Source organism: Sceloporus occidentalis, unplaced genomic scaffold (assembly GCF_023333645.1).
Source record: "Sceloporus occidentalis isolate IW3139 unplaced genomic scaffold, rSceOcc1.0.p SCAF_189, whole genome shotgun sequence".
In the NCBI taxonomy this organism is placed as follows: domain Eukaryota; kingdom Metazoa; phylum Chordata; class Lepidosauria; order Squamata; family Phrynosomatidae; genus Sceloporus; species Sceloporus occidentalis.
In genome coordinates, this window is record NW_028317169.1 from 1013086 (window position 1) to 1032551 (window position 19466).

The 19466-nt window shown below is 42.3% G+C and overlaps 1 protein-coding gene across 1 annotated transcript; it reads left to right on the top strand.

The window, feature by feature from the left end:
* The first annotated feature begins 537 nt into the window (after positions 1 to 537).
* On the top strand, positions 538 to 16534 carry STARD5 (StAR related lipid transfer domain containing 5). The gene is made up of 6 exons (XM_089501992.1): positions 538 to 627; positions 2309 to 2358; positions 3097 to 3229; positions 3914 to 4031; positions 4784 to 4877; positions 16387 to 16534. Exons 1-6 carry the CDS (start codon positions 538 to 540, stop codon positions 16532 to 16534), a joined length of 633 nt encoding a protein of 210 aa, XP_089358118.1.
* The last annotated feature ends 2932 nt before the right edge of the window (positions 16535 to 19466 follow it).

Genomic DNA, 19466 nt, shown 5'->3' on the forward strand with positions numbered 1-19466 from the left:
TAACATTTTAAAATATATATATATATATATATATATATATATATATATATATATATTAAGACATTATCCATCTAGTGAAAAAATGCAGGATATACAAAGATTTTTTTTTAAACTTATTTTAAAATGTAATAAAAAGAAAAATAAATCAAATTTTTTTGTACAAAGCGATGTAAAGATTAAGGGTAGAGACATTTATAGAACATGTTTTCTATACATGTTTATAGAACATGTTTTCTTTACATATTACACACACACACACACACACACACATTATATATATATATGTATATATATATATATATATATGTGTGTGTGTAATATGTAAAGAAAACAAAATATATCTATATATATATTTAGATATATTTGACTAAACCGCAGACACATCATTAAGGGCGGGTCCTGAATGAGGTGAGGGGAGGGACCATCCTTCAATCCTAACCAATCAGCATCTGAGCACTTGTCGGGGAGCTCGACCGGCTGTCAGTGTGCCGCGTAACATTCGAGCGGGTCACCCTTACTCTGTCTCCTGCAGCATTCATGGAGTATACGGAGGTGGCCAGGTCCGCTGCGGATAAGCTTCTGTCCTACAGCAAGGACCAGAGCGGCTGGAAACTGTGCAAAAAATCCGTGAGTAAATGTCTGGCCTGAGTGCGGGCTGCTGCGGCAGCGCCGTAAGGGCTAATCCAATCAGTTATCCTCTATAATACTCCGTGTCACGTCTCATCGAGTTCCGTGCTGTGTGCGCAAAGCGCTTGCTGCTTACAATGGAAGCTGATCATGCGAGACGTTCTGGTAGTAGAATGCTCACAACCTCCAGCCACAAATCTGTGGCTGGGATGATGGGAGTTTTAGTCCACAAAATAATCCCTGGATGACCCTGGTTTCAGTAAAGAACGTGTGGTCATTTTGCCGGTATATAGAAAGCTGCAGTATGCTGTCATTTAGATGGTAGGTGTAACTAGGTAAGGTGTTTGGACTCCTGCCATTGGTCAATTGTCCGTGACGTAATATCACGCAATTCTCGCTGAAATAAGGAAATAGGGCTATTTTGGGGTCGTACTGTGGGTGTGAACATTTACTGTAATGAGAATACAGATATATGTACATAACACAATGCAAAAATGTAATAATAATATATATTTTTAAAAGCGAGTTTCAAGTTGTTCCTTTGTCTGTATTAGTCTATCATTATTGACACAGTTCTAATATGTGTGCATATAATATATAATCTAATATTAATAATCTGTAATATATTGGACTCGAATCTGAGCCATTGTTCATCACCTCTGGCAGGAAACCACTGATAAGTTATCAAACAGGAGCTAAGAATAGATAGCAATAGGCTGAAGTATCAGATGTGGTGTCATAAATCTTTACTTGCTACATATCCAAGGGTGTAAAACAAACAAACTATAACAAACCAAATTCAGATGAAATGGATACATTCTAAAACAGAGAAATGGAAATAGACAAATAAACATGCACCAGATGTGTTTGCGGTCTGTTCACGTAAACAGTTATTAGCTAAAGGCAACTCTCCAGGTGTTCTTGAAATACATTTCCAACATGGGAATTCAGGTAGGAAACTTTTAAAAGCTTTATAGAATCAGCACCAGCAGGCAGTACTGGGATGCCCTCATGTAATGCAAAGTGCAATGACTAAAAAGACTGGAATTTTGCTGATTTAACTATGCATTATGCAGGGTGCCAAGCTCTTCTTACAGCTGAAGCTCGCTGGGGTTGGCCCTTCATAATGTTTCGTGACATCAAGGAGTTGAAACCATGCTCCTGTCAACACCTGCATTACTGAATAAACCCCAATAGGCAGCGGCATATTTTAGTCTAGGCTGACCAGGCCTATGGAGGGACTCCCACTGCCGCAAAACTGGGGATCCCAAGAGGGGCAATGTGCCCTGCTGCTGTGCTGCTACTCAGTGGGCCTGTTTAAAGGGAGAACTCGGATCTATACCCAACCGACCCATTTACACTATCCATGGGCTGCTTTACAAGGCTGCATGCATCTTTAGGACATGGAGCGCTGGGGTATGACATCATATCCTGTCACTCTTAAACAAAGATGGTGCATGTAGAGGGGCACTGCCTTGGGTAAAAGTAAATGCAATAGGCGTTATGTATTACACTTTCTGATGGTGATTTTTGATGATTATTGGCCAACAGACAATAAGAATCAATGGGTAATTCCCAGCCATTGTGAAAATATATATATATATATATATATATATATATATACCATATACCATACCATACCATATACCCATAACATTTTTATGTTGGTGTTGCTTAACAGGGAGAAATTGCTGTGCATTGGAGACCATCGTGTGAGTTTTCTGGAAATCTGTAAGTATTGCTGTAAGATTCTAAACATTCTATTCTCTGACATTATTATAGCTTGTTTGGCTTTTCTCTCATTTTGGTACAATGTATATATATTTAAAGTATGATCAGTCATAGTTAGTGGTTAAAGCTTAGTCACTTATAAACTACAGTGCACTATTGTTACAGTTAATCATAAACTAGCTAACAATCTTTTTTAATCTACTCAGTTGCAATCTCCTGAAATTTATTACCTGTATTTCCTACTAGATAGCATTCGTGATACATACCTTAGAAATTGGCATTGACTTTTTGAGATCATACATATTATAAATATGTCTACTTCTAAAGCACTTTTTCAACTAGTCTTACCCTAAACTACTTTTGATGTAAGGTTGTTTATCTACCATCCTCTCGGTAAAACTTTTTTCAAGTTTAAGACTATGACCTCGTGTTCTAACATTTCTCCTCCTCTGGAATAAACTTATCTCCTGTACTTTGGTGAATATCTAAGTATTTGAATGTTTCTATCACATCACCTTTCTAAATTCCTCAGAGAGTCGAAGGATCTTACTCCTTACTATCCTTACTATCCTTACTTGGACCAATATGGCCATATTCCTTTTTCTTAATACATTATTGTGGCATTTTTTTGATATGACATCACAGTATGGGGTATAGGTTATAGTAAGCATATGCAAATTGGACTATCCATGGACTAATTGGGAATGCAAGATATTTTATACTGTTTTTAAATTACAGATATAAAGGAGACGCAATCATAAATGCAAATTCAGAACATGTTTGGAAATGTTTGAAGCCGGAGCCTCATGGATTGAGAGTCAAATGGGATAGTAATGTTGAAGATTTCCAAATTATTGAAGCAATTACTGATGTAAGTAATTAGTTGATAGGTTGGCCTTTTGTCTGGTTTTCGGCTCTAATCCATAACTCTTTAACAAGCAACTATGAAACATAAAAATAATATGAAAGATACCATCAATGACATTTTGTCAAGCACTGCATGGGTTGAGCTGGGTTGAGCCAAATCCACTCGTAGACCCACTCGAGGACCTAAATATGCTATGCGGAGGAGTTGGTTTCAATGGCTCAATGCCATCTTGCACACCCCCACAAACACCCAAATCAATGATTAGCAGCTACTACCGTTACTGTCTGTTTAGTACAATACTAATTATTCCTTGGTAGACAATATAAATATTAAATTCTATAACATGTCAAAGTAACAGAAGTTTCTTTTGTATTTATTTATTTTTATTGAGTTCTAGGCACTTGACTAACCGATACACGTTTAATACAAAATATTCCTTAATATGAAGCTAAAAAAGACCTATGTTATTCAATAGATCGTTTTACAGTATAGTCTACACCCTAAAGCTCACCTAACTTGCTGATTTCTCTATATTTGCAACAATATAAAGAGATTCAAACTAAGCAGCCGATCAAGATGTGGGGTTTGTAGCATGCTAGTGATATGTATTTCAAATTAAAAAGTTATTATAAACACTGACTTATATTAAATAATTACGTATAATATATATTGTGTTGCTTTGTTTAGGAAATCTCTGTATGCCGGACTATAACACCTTCAGCTGCCATGGGAATTATTGCCCCACGAGATTTTGTAGATGTAGTGCTGATTAAACATTATGAGGATGGAACAATTGCATCTAATGGTGAGTAAAGCCCTGACAAGTGAGATATATTTAATAAATATTCATTGAAGACAGTATGATTTTCAAAATGTTTTTAGTTCTTGTTCTGTCCAAAACCACCTCAATGTGCCATGTTAAAATATCTCAGAATAAGAATTTATGTTTATGGGGAGCATATTTGGTTGCATATATTGTATAGAGGTTTTGGGATTAAAATCAGATTTGGTAATTTGGTAATACTTATATTTAAAGAGCCGATGCCCGCAGGCTGAGAGACAGGATCTACAAAATAATAGATATAAAGGTACATGTAAACATCAGATTTTTATTAAAGCAGATATGTCACTTTTCCATGCCCTACATATTCCAGTTCAGTACACTAAATCAACCTATGAAGTGTATTATGGACTGGTATGAGCAATACTAATTACTAAAAATATTGTGTCACGTGTATATCATGGAAGCAATCTTAGCTTCGTTTTCTCAGGATCTGTATGATTATTCTTCCCCATAAATAAATTTGAATCCTGTCGCTAAGATTCTGTATGTTGATTGTAGGTTCAGGCAAGGTTGTACAAGGTTGACTCCATGAGTTTGAGTTGAAAGTTGAAATCATAATTCTAGTACAATGGAAACCCAAATACTTGTATTTCTTCAGATGATAAATATCTGTTTTTGCCTATAATTTATTTCGAATTTGGAGTATGACTGAGTTCATTTTGTACGATATGCAATGCCAGATAAAACAACTTACTTTTCTCATGCCTTTTTAGCGACCAATGTAGAGCACCCAGGCTGTCCACCTCAACGAAATTTTGTTAGAGGATTTAATCATCCATGTGGTTGCTTATGTGTGCCGGTTCCTGGGTAAGAATAAATCAATTTGGTCTTGTATTGTATTTTTATTTGATAACAGCAGTAAATACACAGATTTGTTGAGTCTGACACCTTTACATGTATTTATTACATACTCAACTGATTTAAAGCAAAACTACGACTTTCTATGACCCAAATACTATGCTTTTCTTAAGAGCTGCATTATTATTGCACTATATAATACTATTACAATTATACTATTAATGTATCCAATTGTTAAGTTGCTGATTGTGTAGGCAGCTTGTTAAGGTCGATTTTCAAAAACATGTACTATATGCAGTTTTAATTAAACGTAGTCTTTGTGTTTGTCTTTGGGGGGAAAAAAATCTTCGTATTCTAACAATATTTACCCGCTTCCATGTTCATTTCGGATGAATATTGTTATACGTTCTTCACATTTGTTTTCTGACGGTTTTCTAGCAGGGAATAATTCTGGGTTGACACTGTAACAGTACGCAGTCGTAAGAGCAACTCGGTTGGTCCTCTGGCATCAGCCAATGAAGGGCAGCTGCTCTTCTAGGTGCTTCCTAGAAGATGTTGGAGCATAATAGTTTGTCTTTCAGGTTGAAATAGATGTATGTTTGTAGGAGTCCCAATTTACAGTCTGAGACCCGACTACTGTTTTTGTAAAGTAGACTTGTGCATTCGTCTTCGGGCGAACATGAAAACGAGCACGAAGAGGCCGTTTTTTTGTTCGTTCCGAAGGAACGTAGAACAGAATACAGTGCCGGCAAACCGTAGGCGAAGACGAAGACTCACAATCACGAAGATTCGAAGATTCTTCGTGATCGTCTTCGTTTTTGCCGCGCAGCCGCCAAAATTTCAAACAGGAGTGAGCTGATCCTCGTCTGTCCAATCAGCTCACTCTTGTGACGTAACGCTAAGGGTCTCGTCCAATGCCTGTGCTGCTGTTTTTTTAATTCTGAAGGCGCCTTTATAAGACCAGAGCTTGCCTGAGAGATCCATTCATTTTTCGCTGTGACTGCTTTGGCAACACTGCTGTGCTGCATCCGAGCGTTACAGAGAGAGATTGTTCTGTTCTGTGTGAGACTGGTAAGCCTTAGCCTGCCATTTCTCACTGTGTACTTCATCCTCACTTCAGTGCTACTTAATTAATATATTTAATAATAATAATTTGATTAATTTAATTTTTTTAAAATTAATTTGTCATCAACTTTAGTGTAAGTGCTGTTGAGTTGACAGTGCACCCAGTGCCTCAGTGGCACTGGGGTGCCCTTGCCCTGGGCTGGCACTAGTGCCTATTGCCTGTCCTGCTTAAATAAATTAAATAGAATTTATAAATTACAATTTAATAGAATCTATAATTTAATAGTTCATTATAATATTATATATATATATATATATTTGTCAGTCATATATATATATATATACTATAGTATACTAGTGTAGAGTGTACTGTAGACATTCATCTACTAGTGTCTAATTTAAAATCAGTAATATTAATTAATATAATTAATAATTGAATTCATTATAAAATTATATATATATTTGTCAGTTATAGTTAGTAATAGTATACTAGTGTAGAGTGTACTGTAGACATTCAGAACATCTACTAGTGTCTAATCTAAAATCAGTAATATCAATAATTCTCTAATTCTTTCTTATCTTAATAGTTAATTAAATTAGCTATAAATAAAAGTAATAATATTAATTAATTACTACTAGCGTATAGTTCAGCTAATCTTATTAGTACTGGTGCTGCAGCTCTATAGTTTGTGCTTTGTTTTAGCAACAGTAAGAGACCAAGTCAATTTTTCTTAATTAATCTTTCATTTTATTTCATTTGTTTTGCTCACCTCAGTCCATCAGTGAAGTGAACTTGTTGGGCTAGTGAGTGCAGCCGCATAAGTGCTGTGTTTTTTTTTGATCAGCAAGCAGTGACGTTAACTGTTTTGCAAAGATTTTCTCATTTATTTTACATTTTATTTCAATTTTATTAAAAGTACCCTTAGTGTTTTGCTCACCTCAGTCCATCAGTGAAGTGAACTTGTTGGGCTAGTGAGTGCAGCAAGCAGTGAAGATAACTGTTTTGCTGTGACATTTTATTTTATTTCTAATTCTTTTCAAGAAAAATTGACTGTGACGAGCTGTACTAAGCAAAGCTTCAAGCTACTAGCTGTAGTACTAAAATAATTCTAATCTTCTTTAATCTTAATCTATAATATATTATAAATAATAATATTCTAATTCATAATCTATAATATAAGTAATTCTAATTCTAAATTCTAATTCATAATCTATATTCTTCTATCTATAATACATAATATATAAGTAAATTAGTTCTAATCTATTAATATTATATAACTTAATATTAATTAATAAATCATATACTGAATCTGATTTAACCTCACTTTAGCTTAGTGGGTTTGAGAGCGTCTGCCTAGAGGTAGACTTATAGTAAGGAAATATAGCTTTAGGCTAGCATAGTGGTAGGCTAAGCTCTTAGGCCCGTGTAAATTCAAATTAAAAATAAAATACTGCTAGTTATTAAATAGTTAATCTTGAGTTAATAATTTCAATAACTTTAGGATTTTGGCAGATTGCACACAGCACAGTGCAGTAGTGCATAGTTTTACTTTTTAAGCAGTAGCACTGAAGAGAACTTCCTCTAATTTTTTTGTCTTTAATTCGTTTTTCCTTTTTTTTATTTTTATTTTTTTATTTTTTTTTTTATAGTTTTTTAAACACTACACTACACTACACTACACTACACTACACACACAACACAAAATTTGAAATGGATCCTCCTTTTGGGACTAAGGAGGGACAAGCTCCATCTACCACCACCACCACCACCACCAGCACCACCACCAGCACCACCACCAGCTCTAAGATGCAGCCTTTGCGTCAGTCTAGTCGGCCAAGTAGGCCAAGCTCTCGCTTATCATTTGGGGAAGCATTGCTTGAAGGATCATCAAGTAAAGGAAAGGCACCAAAAGCAGGCAGTAGTAGTGCGGCTAGGCCCACAAGCTCTATGGTTTTTTACGGAAAGCCTAAAGCACCAGAAGCACGTTCAAAGTTAAAGGGTAGCACAAGTAGTACCAGCCCAGTGACTAAAAAGAAGTGCCTTTTGCCCCAAGCAGCATCTTCCCCATCCACCAGCAGCATGCAAGGTACCAAGCAGAGCCAAATTAGCAGCAAGACTCAGAGGGGTCCCAAACCAAAGCGATCTCATTCCTTTGTAGGGAAAACCACCACCACCACCACCCCCGCCTCTACCACCACTAGTGCTGCGCCTACTGTTCCCACTGGTACCGCCACGCCATGTCCTCCTAGTACCTCTAGCAAGCCACCAAGTCCTTACAAAATTTTTGTAAAGACAGTTAGAGAGAGGGCTACACATAGTGGAACTCCACCTAGCGAGGTAGCAGAGGAGCCTGAGACTGAGAGGCCAAGTGCAGAGTCTATTCTTCCTGCTCGCACTACTACTAGTCACGAGTCTCACGACGATATCAGTCTTAGCTCCAGCCTAGCAGGAATTCCATTCGATCTGGCTAATGAAGAGCTAGACTATGAGCCAGAGGAAGTAGAGGAGATGAGTGGTCAGGAATCAGATTCCTCAGGGAGCAGTGTCCAAATGACTAGTGCACAATTTTCCCCTGAGCCTCCACCTTCTCCGCTACGATCATCACCATCACCACCACCAGCAGCAGCAGCAAAACCTAGCAAATCTAAAGCAATTAGCAGTCCCACTATGGCCAGTACTGTTACCACCAGTCCCACCACCACTAGTTCTGCCTCTGTTCATCCACCCCGAGCAGTAAGAGCAGCACCCAAGGCACACTCCAAGGCTATGCGCGCCCCAATTTGGGAGCACTTTGAAAATGTTGAAGAAGGGCGCTATGGAAAGTGCAAACATTGTGGGAAGCTAATAAGCAGAGGGAAAGTGTCTGGCCATTTTACCAGTGCTAGCATGAAGCATCACCTCAGCACTCAACACAACGCTGTGCTATTGGGGAAAGATGCAGAGGTAAAACTTAGTGCAGGCAGCATAGCTGGTGGCCGTGGAAAAACCCCAACAGCTTCTTCTTCTGAGCCAATAGCAGCAGCAGCAGCAGCAGCAACTAGTGCTGGCAGCCAGAGACCAAGGCAGGTTGGAGCACTGCATGCCCAGCCCACCCTGGAAGAATTTGGGGCATTCCACTCCAAGAGAACGATGCCCAAACAGCAGGCCAATAAAGTAACGCGACTTATTGGTCAGTTCATTGCTGTTGGAGGGGCATCCTTCTCCATGATTGAAGGGGAGCCTTTCAAACAATTGATGGCGGCTGTGGCTCCACAATACACAGTTCCGTCACGTTCCACTTTCAGCAGGAACATTGTCCCCTCGCTGTATCGGTCCTGTGTTGCAGCAGTGAAAGAGGAGCTTTCCAAGGCTGCTGGTCAGTGTGTTCATTTCACTACAGATTTGTGGAGTGCACCTAGCGCCCAGCATGCCTTTCTTTCTTTGACAGCACACTGGTGGCAGCCCGGTGTGTCTAAGGAAGTTGCTGCAGCAGGCTACCGATCATTCCTTCTCCATGCAGAAGTGATGGATGAAAAGCACACTTCCCAAAATATTCTGCATGCGATTAGGAAAATGTTTAGCCTTTGGGTGGGAGCAGAGGCGGGCACCAATGTTGAAGTTGGTTTTGTGGTAACTGACGGAGGTGCCAATATGGTGAAAGCGCTGCGAGATGGTCATATTGTTGGTGTGCGCTGTGCAGCCCACATCATCCATCTTGTAGTGAAGGCAGCAATGTCAGAAGGAACTAATGTGGCAGCAGTAGTTCTGTCCCGCTGCAGAAAGATCGCTGGGCACTTTCACCATAGTGTTAAGGCTAGCCAACTTTTGAGGGAAGAGCAAGAGAGGTCAGGTCTTCCCGTACACTGCCTACGTCAGGATGTCAGTACACGGTGGAACTCCACGTTAGACATGCTAGAGAGGATTTTGGAGCAGCAGAGGGCAATCCATAATCTTGCCTCAGAGCACAATATTGGGATTACCTCTCCATTGAATAGGGAGGATTGGACAGTGATCGCCCAGCTAGTGGCAGTCCTTAAACCATTCAGGGATGCCACAGAAAATTTAAGCTCAAACACTGCCAGTCTGGCCCAGGTAATCCCAGTGTTCTCCCATCTAGGCAGCAAGATGGATGTGTTCCTTGAAAACCGTGAGGCTGTTCAAGGTGGCACTCTACATCCTGACGTAGCAGCCATAGTCAGGAAGCTGAAGGATCTGCTAAAAGTACACCTTCGCAAGCGAATGGAAGAGAGTCCCGAAATGATGCTAGCGTGCCTTTGTGATCCAAGAATTAAGGGAAAGCTAGCTTTGAAATTCAATGTTCTCAGTAGCTACCGGGAGCAATTGGTCAACAAGGTGCGTGACTGGCAGCGTAAAATGGGAATGCTGTCCGAGGAGGGTGAGGTGCAGGAGGAGGAAGAGATGATGTGGTCTGCTACCCCTAGCAGCAGCATCAGCAGCAGTGCCACAAGCAGCACAACACAGCTGAGTGGAGCAGCTGCGTTTTGGGAAGAGGCACTTGGCAGTATAGTTGGACCATCTGACAGAGCTAGCAGCAGAAAGGAGAGTAGTGCTGCTGAAATGGTCAAACTTTACCTCTGTGAAGTTCCTTCTGCTCCTAATGTTGATCCTCTTAGCTACTGGGATGAAAAGAAGAGTGTGTGGCCTGCACTCTCATGGGTTGCGCAGCAGCTTCTATCATGTCCGCCAACCACTGTTCAAAGTGAGCGCGTGTTTTCTATGACTGGAAACATACTGAGTCCACAGCGCTCACGCATGGCACCTCATCTGATGGAGCAGATTGCCTTTCTTAAATTCAATCTGCCCAAATTGGGTTACCCAGCTCTTAGCTTGGAAAGTTAAATTTTTTCTCTCTAATGTTTAAGGTAGTTTCTCCCCCTGGTTGCACTTGCTGCGGTGTGGCAATGCCTGCTACCTCCGCTGGTGTAGCCAATTTACGCTAGGGCCTAGTGTCTGAGCTCTGTAAGTCCGCTCCCAAACGCCTAGGACTGACAGTCTTTGGATGCTTTGCCCTGGGGTGAAACAGGTGAGTGGGTCGTCAATTGCCCACTCATTCACCTTTTTCCGTTTCCAACGCTGCTGCTGGTGGTGGTGCCAGTATCTTTTGCCAGTTCGCTTCCTGGCTGAAATCATGCCTCAGATGTCCCTAATGGAAAGGGTAGTTTCTCCCCCCTGGTTGCACTTGCTGCGGTGTGGCAACGCCTGCTACCTCCGCCGGTGTAGCTAGCTTATGCTAGGGCCTTGTGTCTGAGTTCTGTAGGTCTGCTCCCAAACGCCAAGGACTGACAGTGCTTGGATGCTTTGCCCTGGGGTGAAACAGGTGAGCGGGTCGTCAATTGCCCACTCATTCGCCTTTCCCAATTCTGCTGCTGCTGGTGGTGGTGCCAGTGTCTCTCTTCAATGCCAGTTCGCTTCCTGGCTAGTGTCATGCCTCGAATGTCCCTGATGGTAAGGGTAGTTTCTCCCCCCTGGTTGCACTTGTTGCGGTGTGGCAACGCCTGCTACCTCCGCCGGTGTAGCCAGCTTACGCTAGGGCCTTGTGTCTGAGTTCTGGAAGTCCGCTCCCAAACGCCAAGGACTGACAGTTTTTGGATGCTTTGCCCTGGGGTGAAACAGGTGAGCGGGTCGTCAATTGCCCACTCATTCGCCTTTTCCAATGCTGCTGCTGCTGGTGGTGGTGCCAGTGTCTCTTCTCTGCCAGTTCGCTTCCTGGCTAGTGTCATGCCTCAAATGTCCCTTATGGTAAGGGCAGTTTCTCCCCCCTGGTTGCACTTGCTGCGGTGTGGCAACGCCTGCTACCTCCGCCAATGTAGCCAGCTTACGCTAGGGCCTTGTGTCTGAGCTCTGGAAGTCCGCTCCCAAACGCCAAGGACTGACAGTGTTTGGATGCTTTGCTCTGGGGTGAAACAGGTGAGTGGGTCGCCAATTGCCCACTCATTCGCCTTTCCCAATTCTGCTGCTGCTGCTGCTGGTGGTGGTGCCAGTGTCTCTTCGATGCCAGTTCGCTTCCTGGCTAGTGTCATGAATCAAATGTCCCTAATGGTAAGGGCAGTTTCTCCCCCCTGGCTGCCTCTGTCTGCGGTGTGGCAACGCCTGCTACCTCCGCCGGAGTGGCCAGCTTACGCTAGGGCCTTGTGTCTGAGCTCTGGAAGTCTGCTGCCAAACGTTTAAGACTGACAGTGTTTGGGTGCTTTGCCCTGGGGTGAAACAGGTGAGTGGGTCGCCAATTGCCCACTCATTCGCCTTTCCCATTTTTCAATGCTGCTGCTGGTGGTGGTGGTGGTGCCAGCATCTCTTCTCTGCCAGTTCGCTTCCTGGCTAGAGTCATGCCCAAAATGTCCCTAGTGGTAAGGGCAGTTTCTCCCCTCTGGCTGCGTCTGTTTGCGGTGTGGCAACGCCTGCTACCTCCGCCGGAGTGGCCAGCTTACGCTAGGGCCTTGTGTCTGAGCTCTGGAAGTCTGCTGCCAAACGTCTAAGACTGACAGTGTTTGGGTGCTTTGCCCTGGGGTGAAACAGGTGAGCGGGTCGCCAATTGCCCTCTCATTCGCCTTTCCAATTTTTCAATGCTGCTGGTGGTGGTGGTGGTGGTGGTGGTGGTGGTGCCAGCATCTCTTCTCTGCCAGTTCGCTTCCTGGCTAGAGTCATGCCCAAAATGTCCCTAATTGTAAGGGCAGTTTCTCCTCCCTGGCTGCCTCTGTCTGCGGTGTGGCAACGCCTGCTACCTCCGCCGGAGTGGCCAGCTTACGCTAGGGCCTTGTGTCTGAGCTCTGGAAGTCTGCTGCCAAACGTCTAAGACTGACAGTGTTTGGGTGCTTTGCCCTGGGGTGAAACAGGTGAGCGGGTCGCCAATTGCCCTCTCATTCGCCTTTCCAATTTTTCAATGCTGCTGGTGGTGGTGGTGGTGGTGCCAGCATCTCTTCTCTGCCAGTTCGCTTCCTGGCTAGAGTCATGCCCAAAATGTCCCTAATTGTAAGGGCAGTTTCTCCCCCCTGGCTGCCTCTGTCTGCGGTGTGGCAACGCCTGCTACCTCCGCCGGAGTGGCCAGCTTACGCTAGGGCCTTGTGTCTGAGCTCTGGAAGTCTGCTGCCAAACGTCTAAGACTGACAGTGTTTGGGTGCTTTGCCCTGGGGTGAAACAGGTGAGTGGGTCGCCAATTGCCCACTCATTCGCCTTTTCAATGCTGCTGCTGGTGGTGGTGCCAGCATCTCTTCTCTGCCAGTTCGCTTCCTGGCTAGAGTCATGCCCAAAATGTCCCTAATGGTAAGGGCAGTTTCTCCCCCCTGGCTGCCTCTGTTTGCGGTGTGGCAACGCCTGCTACCTCCGCCGGAGTGGCCAGCTTACGCTAGGGCCTTGTGTCTGAGCTCTGGAAGTCTGCTGCCAAACGTCTAAGACTGACAGTGTTTGGGTGCTTTGCCCTGGGGTGAAACAGGTGAGTGGGTCGCCAATTGCCCACTCATTCGCCTTTTCAATGCTGCTGCTGGTGGTGGTGCCAGCATCTCTTCTCTGCCAGTTCGCTTCCTGGCTAGTGTCATGCCTCAAATGTCCCTAATTGTAAGGGCAGTTTCTCCCCCCTGGCTGCCTCTGTCTGCGGTGTGGCAACGCCTGCTACCTCCGCCGGAGTGGCCAGCTTACGCTAGGGCCTTGTGTCTGAGCTCTGGAAGTCTGCTGCCAAACGTCTAAGACTGACAGTGTTTGGGTGCTTTGCCCTGGGGTGAAACAGGTGAGCGGGTCGCCAATTGCCCTCTCATTCGCCTTTCCAATTTTTCAATGCTGCTGGTGGTGGTGGTGGTGGTGCCAGCATCTCTTCTCTGCCAGTTCGCTTCCTGGCTAGAGTCATGCCCAAAATGTCCCTAATTGTAAGGGCAGTTTCTCCCCCCTGGCTGCCTCTGTCTGCGGTGTGGCAACGCCTGCTACCTCCGCCGGAGTGGCCAGCTTACGCTAGGGCCTTGTGTCTGAGCTCTGGAAGTCTGCTGCCAAACGTCTAATACTGACAGTGTTTGGGTGCTTTGCCCTGGGGTGAAACAGGTGAGTGGGTCGCCAATTGCCCACTCATTCGCCTTTTCAATGCTGCTGCTGGTGGTGGTGCCAGCATCTCTTCTCTGCCAGTTCGCTTCCTGGCTAGAGTCATGCCCAAAATGTCCCTAATGGTAAGGGCAGTTTCTCCCCCCTGGCTGCCTCTGTTTGCGGTGTGGCAACGCCTGCTACCTCCGCCGGAGTGGCCAGCTTACGCTAGGGCCTTGTGTCTGAGCTCTGGAAGTCTGCTGCCAAACGTCTAAGACTGACAGTGTTTGGGTGCTTTGCCCTGGGGTGAAACAGGTGAGTGGGTCGCCAATTGCCCACTCATTCGCCTTTTCAATGCTGCTGCTGGTGGTGGTGCCAGCATCTCTTCTCTGCCAGTTCGCTTCCTGGCTAGTGTCATGCCTCAAATGTCCCTAATTGTAAGGGCAGTTTCTCCCCCCTGGCTGCCTCTGTCTGCGGTGTGGCAACGCCTGCTACCTCCGCCGGAGTGGCCAGCTTACGCTAGGGCCTTGTGTCTGAGCTCTGGAAGTCTGCTGCCAAACGTCTAAGACTGACAGTGTTTGGGTGCTTTGCCCTGGGGTGAAACAGGTGAGCGGGTCGCCAATTGCCCTCTCATTCGCCTTTCCAATTTTTCAATGCTGCTGGTGGTGGTGGTGGTGGTGGTGGTGCCAGCATCTCTTCTCTGCCAGTTCGCTTCCTGGCTAGAGTCATGCCCAAAATGTCCCTAATTGTAAGGGCAGTTTCTCCCCCCTGGCTGCCTCTGTCTGCGGTGTGGCAACGCCTGCTACCTCCGCCGGAGTGGCCAGCTTACGCTAGGGCCTTGTGTCTGAGCTCTGGAAGTCTGCTGCCAAACGTCTAAGACTGACAGTGTTTGGGTGCTTTGCCCTGGGGTGAAACAGGTGAGTGGGTCGCCAATTGCCCACTCATTCGCCTTTTCAATGCTGCTGCTGGTGGTGGTGCCAGCATCTCTTCTCTGCCAGTTCGCTTCCTGGCTAGAGTCATGCCCAAAATGTCCCTAATGGTAAGGGCAGTTTCTCCCCCCTGGCTGCCTCTGTTTGCGGTGTGGCAACGCCTGCTACCTCCGCCGGAGTGGCCAGCTTACGCTAGGGCCTTGTGTCTGAGCTCTGGAAGTCTGCTGCCAAACGTCTAAGACTGACAGTGTTTGGGTGCTTTGCCCTGGGGTGAAACAGGTGAGCGGGTCGCCAATTGCCCACTCATTTGCCTTTCCCATTTCCTTTTCCATTTCATTATTTTCCTTCTGATACACAACCAACCAAACATAACACACACAATAACACATATAACACATATAACACACAGTGACATCACACATAACACACATACACACACACTTACAATGCACAAAACACAAGGACCTTTTCCTTGTTATTTGCCCTGGCCTTCACTCACTAATAGCATTACATTAACACTATAACTCACACTTCACCCTATAACATTTTTCCATCCACATACCTGCCAACAGACCCAACTTTTTCAGGGACAGTCCTGCTTTTTTCCAGTCCTGTCCCATCTAATTTAGCTAAACTAGGTATGCAAAATGCAAATACACATAGGTAGTTATAGCTCGGTAGGTAACGCTACTATAAACATTTAATAAATATAATCAAGTACTAAATAATAAATCTAACTTTAAAATACATTTAAATAAACCCCTATTTTTTTTTTAAAAAAAACATTAAAATTAAATTATTATTATTTAGACATAATCCATCTTTAACCAAACCAGTGCACTGCTACTAATCTTAAACATAACCGTACATTAACCCTAAGCTATTTTTTAGTTCTTGTCCAACATTTTTCCATCAGCATACCTGCCAACACACCCAAGATTTTGGTGGACAGTCCTGCTATTTTCCAGTCCTGTCCAATAAGTAAGTTGGGTTGTTGCAAAGTATGCCATTGTAAATAGGTAGCAAATGTTAGGCATGTAAAGTGGTCCAAAATCAATTTAAAAATGTAAAATATTCCCTATTCTTTTATTAAACATCTATGGACAGTACACCTCGGTATGTGTGTGCAACTCTATTGGTCGTTTCGGCAGGGGGCTCGCCTGCCATCAACGAATGAAGTGCATTCTGCAGTTCTGCAATTCACTCGTTGATGCCAGACCAGCCCCCTGCCGAAACGACCAATAGAGCTGCACACACGTACCTTCACGGCAGCTGCTGCTGCTGTGATGTGTTATTAACCCCGTATTAACCCCTGCTAGGCAACCAGGAGGAAAACGAAGATTAAACGAGCACGAAGAATGTCCGCGAATATTCGCCCGAAGAGAAGACAGGAACGGGCGAATATTCGCGGAATACGAAGATTTTTTTTTCCCCGAAGACGAGCACGAAGACGAACACGAAGAGCCCCCTGGTGCCCAAGTCTATTGTAAAGTAACTTGGTGCTTCTTTTCTTTTACTGTTACAGAGAGCCAGAGAAGACACAACTACTAAGCTTCTTCCAAACAGATCTTAGCGGGTATCTTCCAAAGTCAGTGGTAGAATCATTCTTTCCATACAGCATGACACATTTTTACAACAATCTTATAAAAGCTGTTAAAAACCTGAAAGTATGATATATTATATAAAAGATTCCACAGCTCCATTAACGTTCGTACAGAGTATAATAAAGAAGAACACACATCCACAGGAAAACCATTGCTCCTGGTAAAAACCTTCAAATGGAAGCTGCAAACAAGCACTTGTGATTCATTAACTGAAAAAAATGCTCACTTGTATTTTCATTTGCTTTATGTATAGTTTTATATGAAATGAGTCTATAATGTGCGTGTATGTTGCATGTATCTATGTGTATTTTACATTAAGTTCAAGTTCCATAAAAAGGTACTTTAAATTGATCTGTAGAACATAAAAACTCTCTAGAACATTCAAACATTAACTTTATTCTGCTATGGGCTGATCACACACCTAGGATTTCTTTCTTAATGCTTTTTATGTTTGCCTAAGGGAAGGACCAAGTTGGGTTTGAGGTCTTAGAGAACAGTACATATAAAATGGGGAAAAAAGTCATTTGACCTACCTAGTATGCCCATCAGGTGCCAACCAACTCAAGGCGTTCAGGTGCCCATTGGGAAATATGTTTAAAGCATGCAGAATATGAATACATGCAAACCAGATATACAAACAATGGAATAACCTTAGAAGATTTTTTTTTAAGAATATGTAGGTAGCTGTTTTATGTTCTAGAGATTGACAAATATTTTTTTGGGGTGGGGGTAGGCACACGATACAGAAAATTATTTTATTATTTTTATTGAAAAATACACTCCTTTTTCCCCTGGTCTTATGTTATATTTTACATAGCATTTATTAAAAGAATATTTTATTAACCATAAGATAATTTAAAATTGTATACCTTGTTATTTAGAGCAACGGTGAATAACCTGCTGTCTGTCTGTATTTTTGGATTGTTATTTCCTATCACCTTCAGGTGAGATACATCCCAAGAACACCTGGAGGGCTTTAGACTTTTCAGCCCTTAACTAGAGTTAATTGCCAAAATTCCAAAAATATTATATAATATACCTATTTTTCTGTAATATTGAAATATGTATTATGCTTTTATTAAAAAAGTGTCCGATGACTAATTTTAATAAAAATGTTGTTTATGGGAAGGAAAACACAATTCAAACAGTTGTCCAGCAAGTTTATTAGCATTTATTTTAAATGTCTATTTACAAACATAGCATAAAACACACAGCGTGACTATTTACAAGAAAAGGCAAAATAATAATGCATTAACACTGTCCCCATATTCTCTGGAGATTCTTGGTCCACATTACATTAGATTATATTAACTGGCTGTGTAATTAGATGAAGTAGTATGGAATTGTTTTAACACTCATCACTGTCCAGTTTTACCAGGTTGCAAATATTGTACGTTAAGCTGTTATATGGGACAGTAGGGTATCCACTTAGTATATTTTTATTTTATTTTTGCTTAAGCGCCTTAGAAAAAATATTTTTTTTATGTATTACAGAATAAAAGTTATGTTTTAATTGATTTACACATCCAGTAAATATATTCACAACTATCTGATTTAATTCCACAGGACCTCATACAGTCTTTAGGGTCCACATTAGATAATGGCAAAAGGTTAAACTCACTGGTACAGGCAGATATAACCCTGTATATTATTTGGATTTGTTTAAGTATATTAAATACTGGCGCGGTCCTTGACCAAACAGCAACACAAGCAAGTTGTCCCCTATAGGAACACACCATGTATTTATTTATTTTATTTATTTATTATACATTTAGAATGCCAACATTAAACCTGATTAAATAGATACATGCCACTTAGTTCAAAATTCGATAATGGCACATTTTTAGTCTCTTGATTCAATTAAAGCTATTTTAGTATAAGTGCAGTTTAGTTCCTTAACTTAGGATATGTTAATTTAAAAGGCTTTTTGCTATATCTTTGTTCAAATGATCTCCTTCTCACTTGTTTAGAGTACCCACACAAATTATATATTTTTTGTCGGGTGAGGGCAATCAGGGGACTTTTTTGGTTGCAGGCTACTTCTACTAGCAGGGACACAAGGTATTAAGGGACTTTTTCAAATTTGTAAACTGCTGATATTTGGTAATGATATGTTGCGTTATAAAAGTGTTATTAAGCTTGTAGGTGGAACAGCACCTTTAATGCACTCTTCAGATCTTTAATGCCCAGGTATTTCAAAAGAATGCTATAAGTAACTACACTAGCATGTGCCCTAATCTGTATCTAATAGCTGTACACTTGCTTGCTTTTGTAAGGGATGCTTACTCCGGTAAGTGGAGACACTACAAAATACACACCCTAACTTGATTTGTCGCCACCTGGAAATCTAGAATTGTTATAGAGCATTGAATATTAAGGGATAAATTAATTTTAATGTTGAAATTGTGTGAAAACTAATTGTATGCATCTGTGGTAGAGGGTTAAATAAAGGCTCTTGTTAAATTTAGACAATGTTGCGATTTATTCACTTAAGGTAACATTATGAAGGGCCAACCCCATTGAGCTTCTAGTCCAAGAAGAGCTTGGATGGCTGTTTTTAAACCATAATTAATTGAGATTCCTTTGAAAGTCACCACACTGACTGAACGATATATTATGCAGGGCCAGCACAGATTTCCTGCAGAGAAATTAGCCGGGGATGGCTTTTTATAATTTATGGATTTTAAACAACAAATCTCTGGCAAGAAATGACAGTGATGATTTTACAGTGGCCTAATTTCAATACAGAATGCTCCCCTCTAACATATATTGGGTGATTTATACTCCCCTTGGCCTATGGCTTTATACTTGCCTTTAACCCCCCCCCCCCATAGGTCCCTGCTATATAGCTACAGGAAATAATAGTTTATAGATCTGCAGCCGGATGGGTGCATCATTCTTACTGCCTACAGTTCTAGGCATATCCATACATTTTACAGCATTCTAATACATTAATCCATAAAAGATCTGAGACCTTGTCACCTGACATTAATGACAGCAC

Coding starts and splice junctions, on each gene's coding strand:
- STARD5 (XM_089501992.1), top strand. CDS start 538: ATGGAGTATACGGAGGTGGCCAGGTCCGCTGCGGATAAGCTTCTGTCC. Junction 4,032..4,783: donor TGGAACAATTGCATCTAATG/GTGAGTAAAGCC, acceptor ATGCCTTTTTAG/CGACCAATGTAGAGCACCCA. Junction 4,878..16,386: donor TTATGTGTGCCGGTTCCTGG/GTAAGAATAAAT, acceptor TTACTGTTACAG/AGAGCCAGAGAAGACACAAC.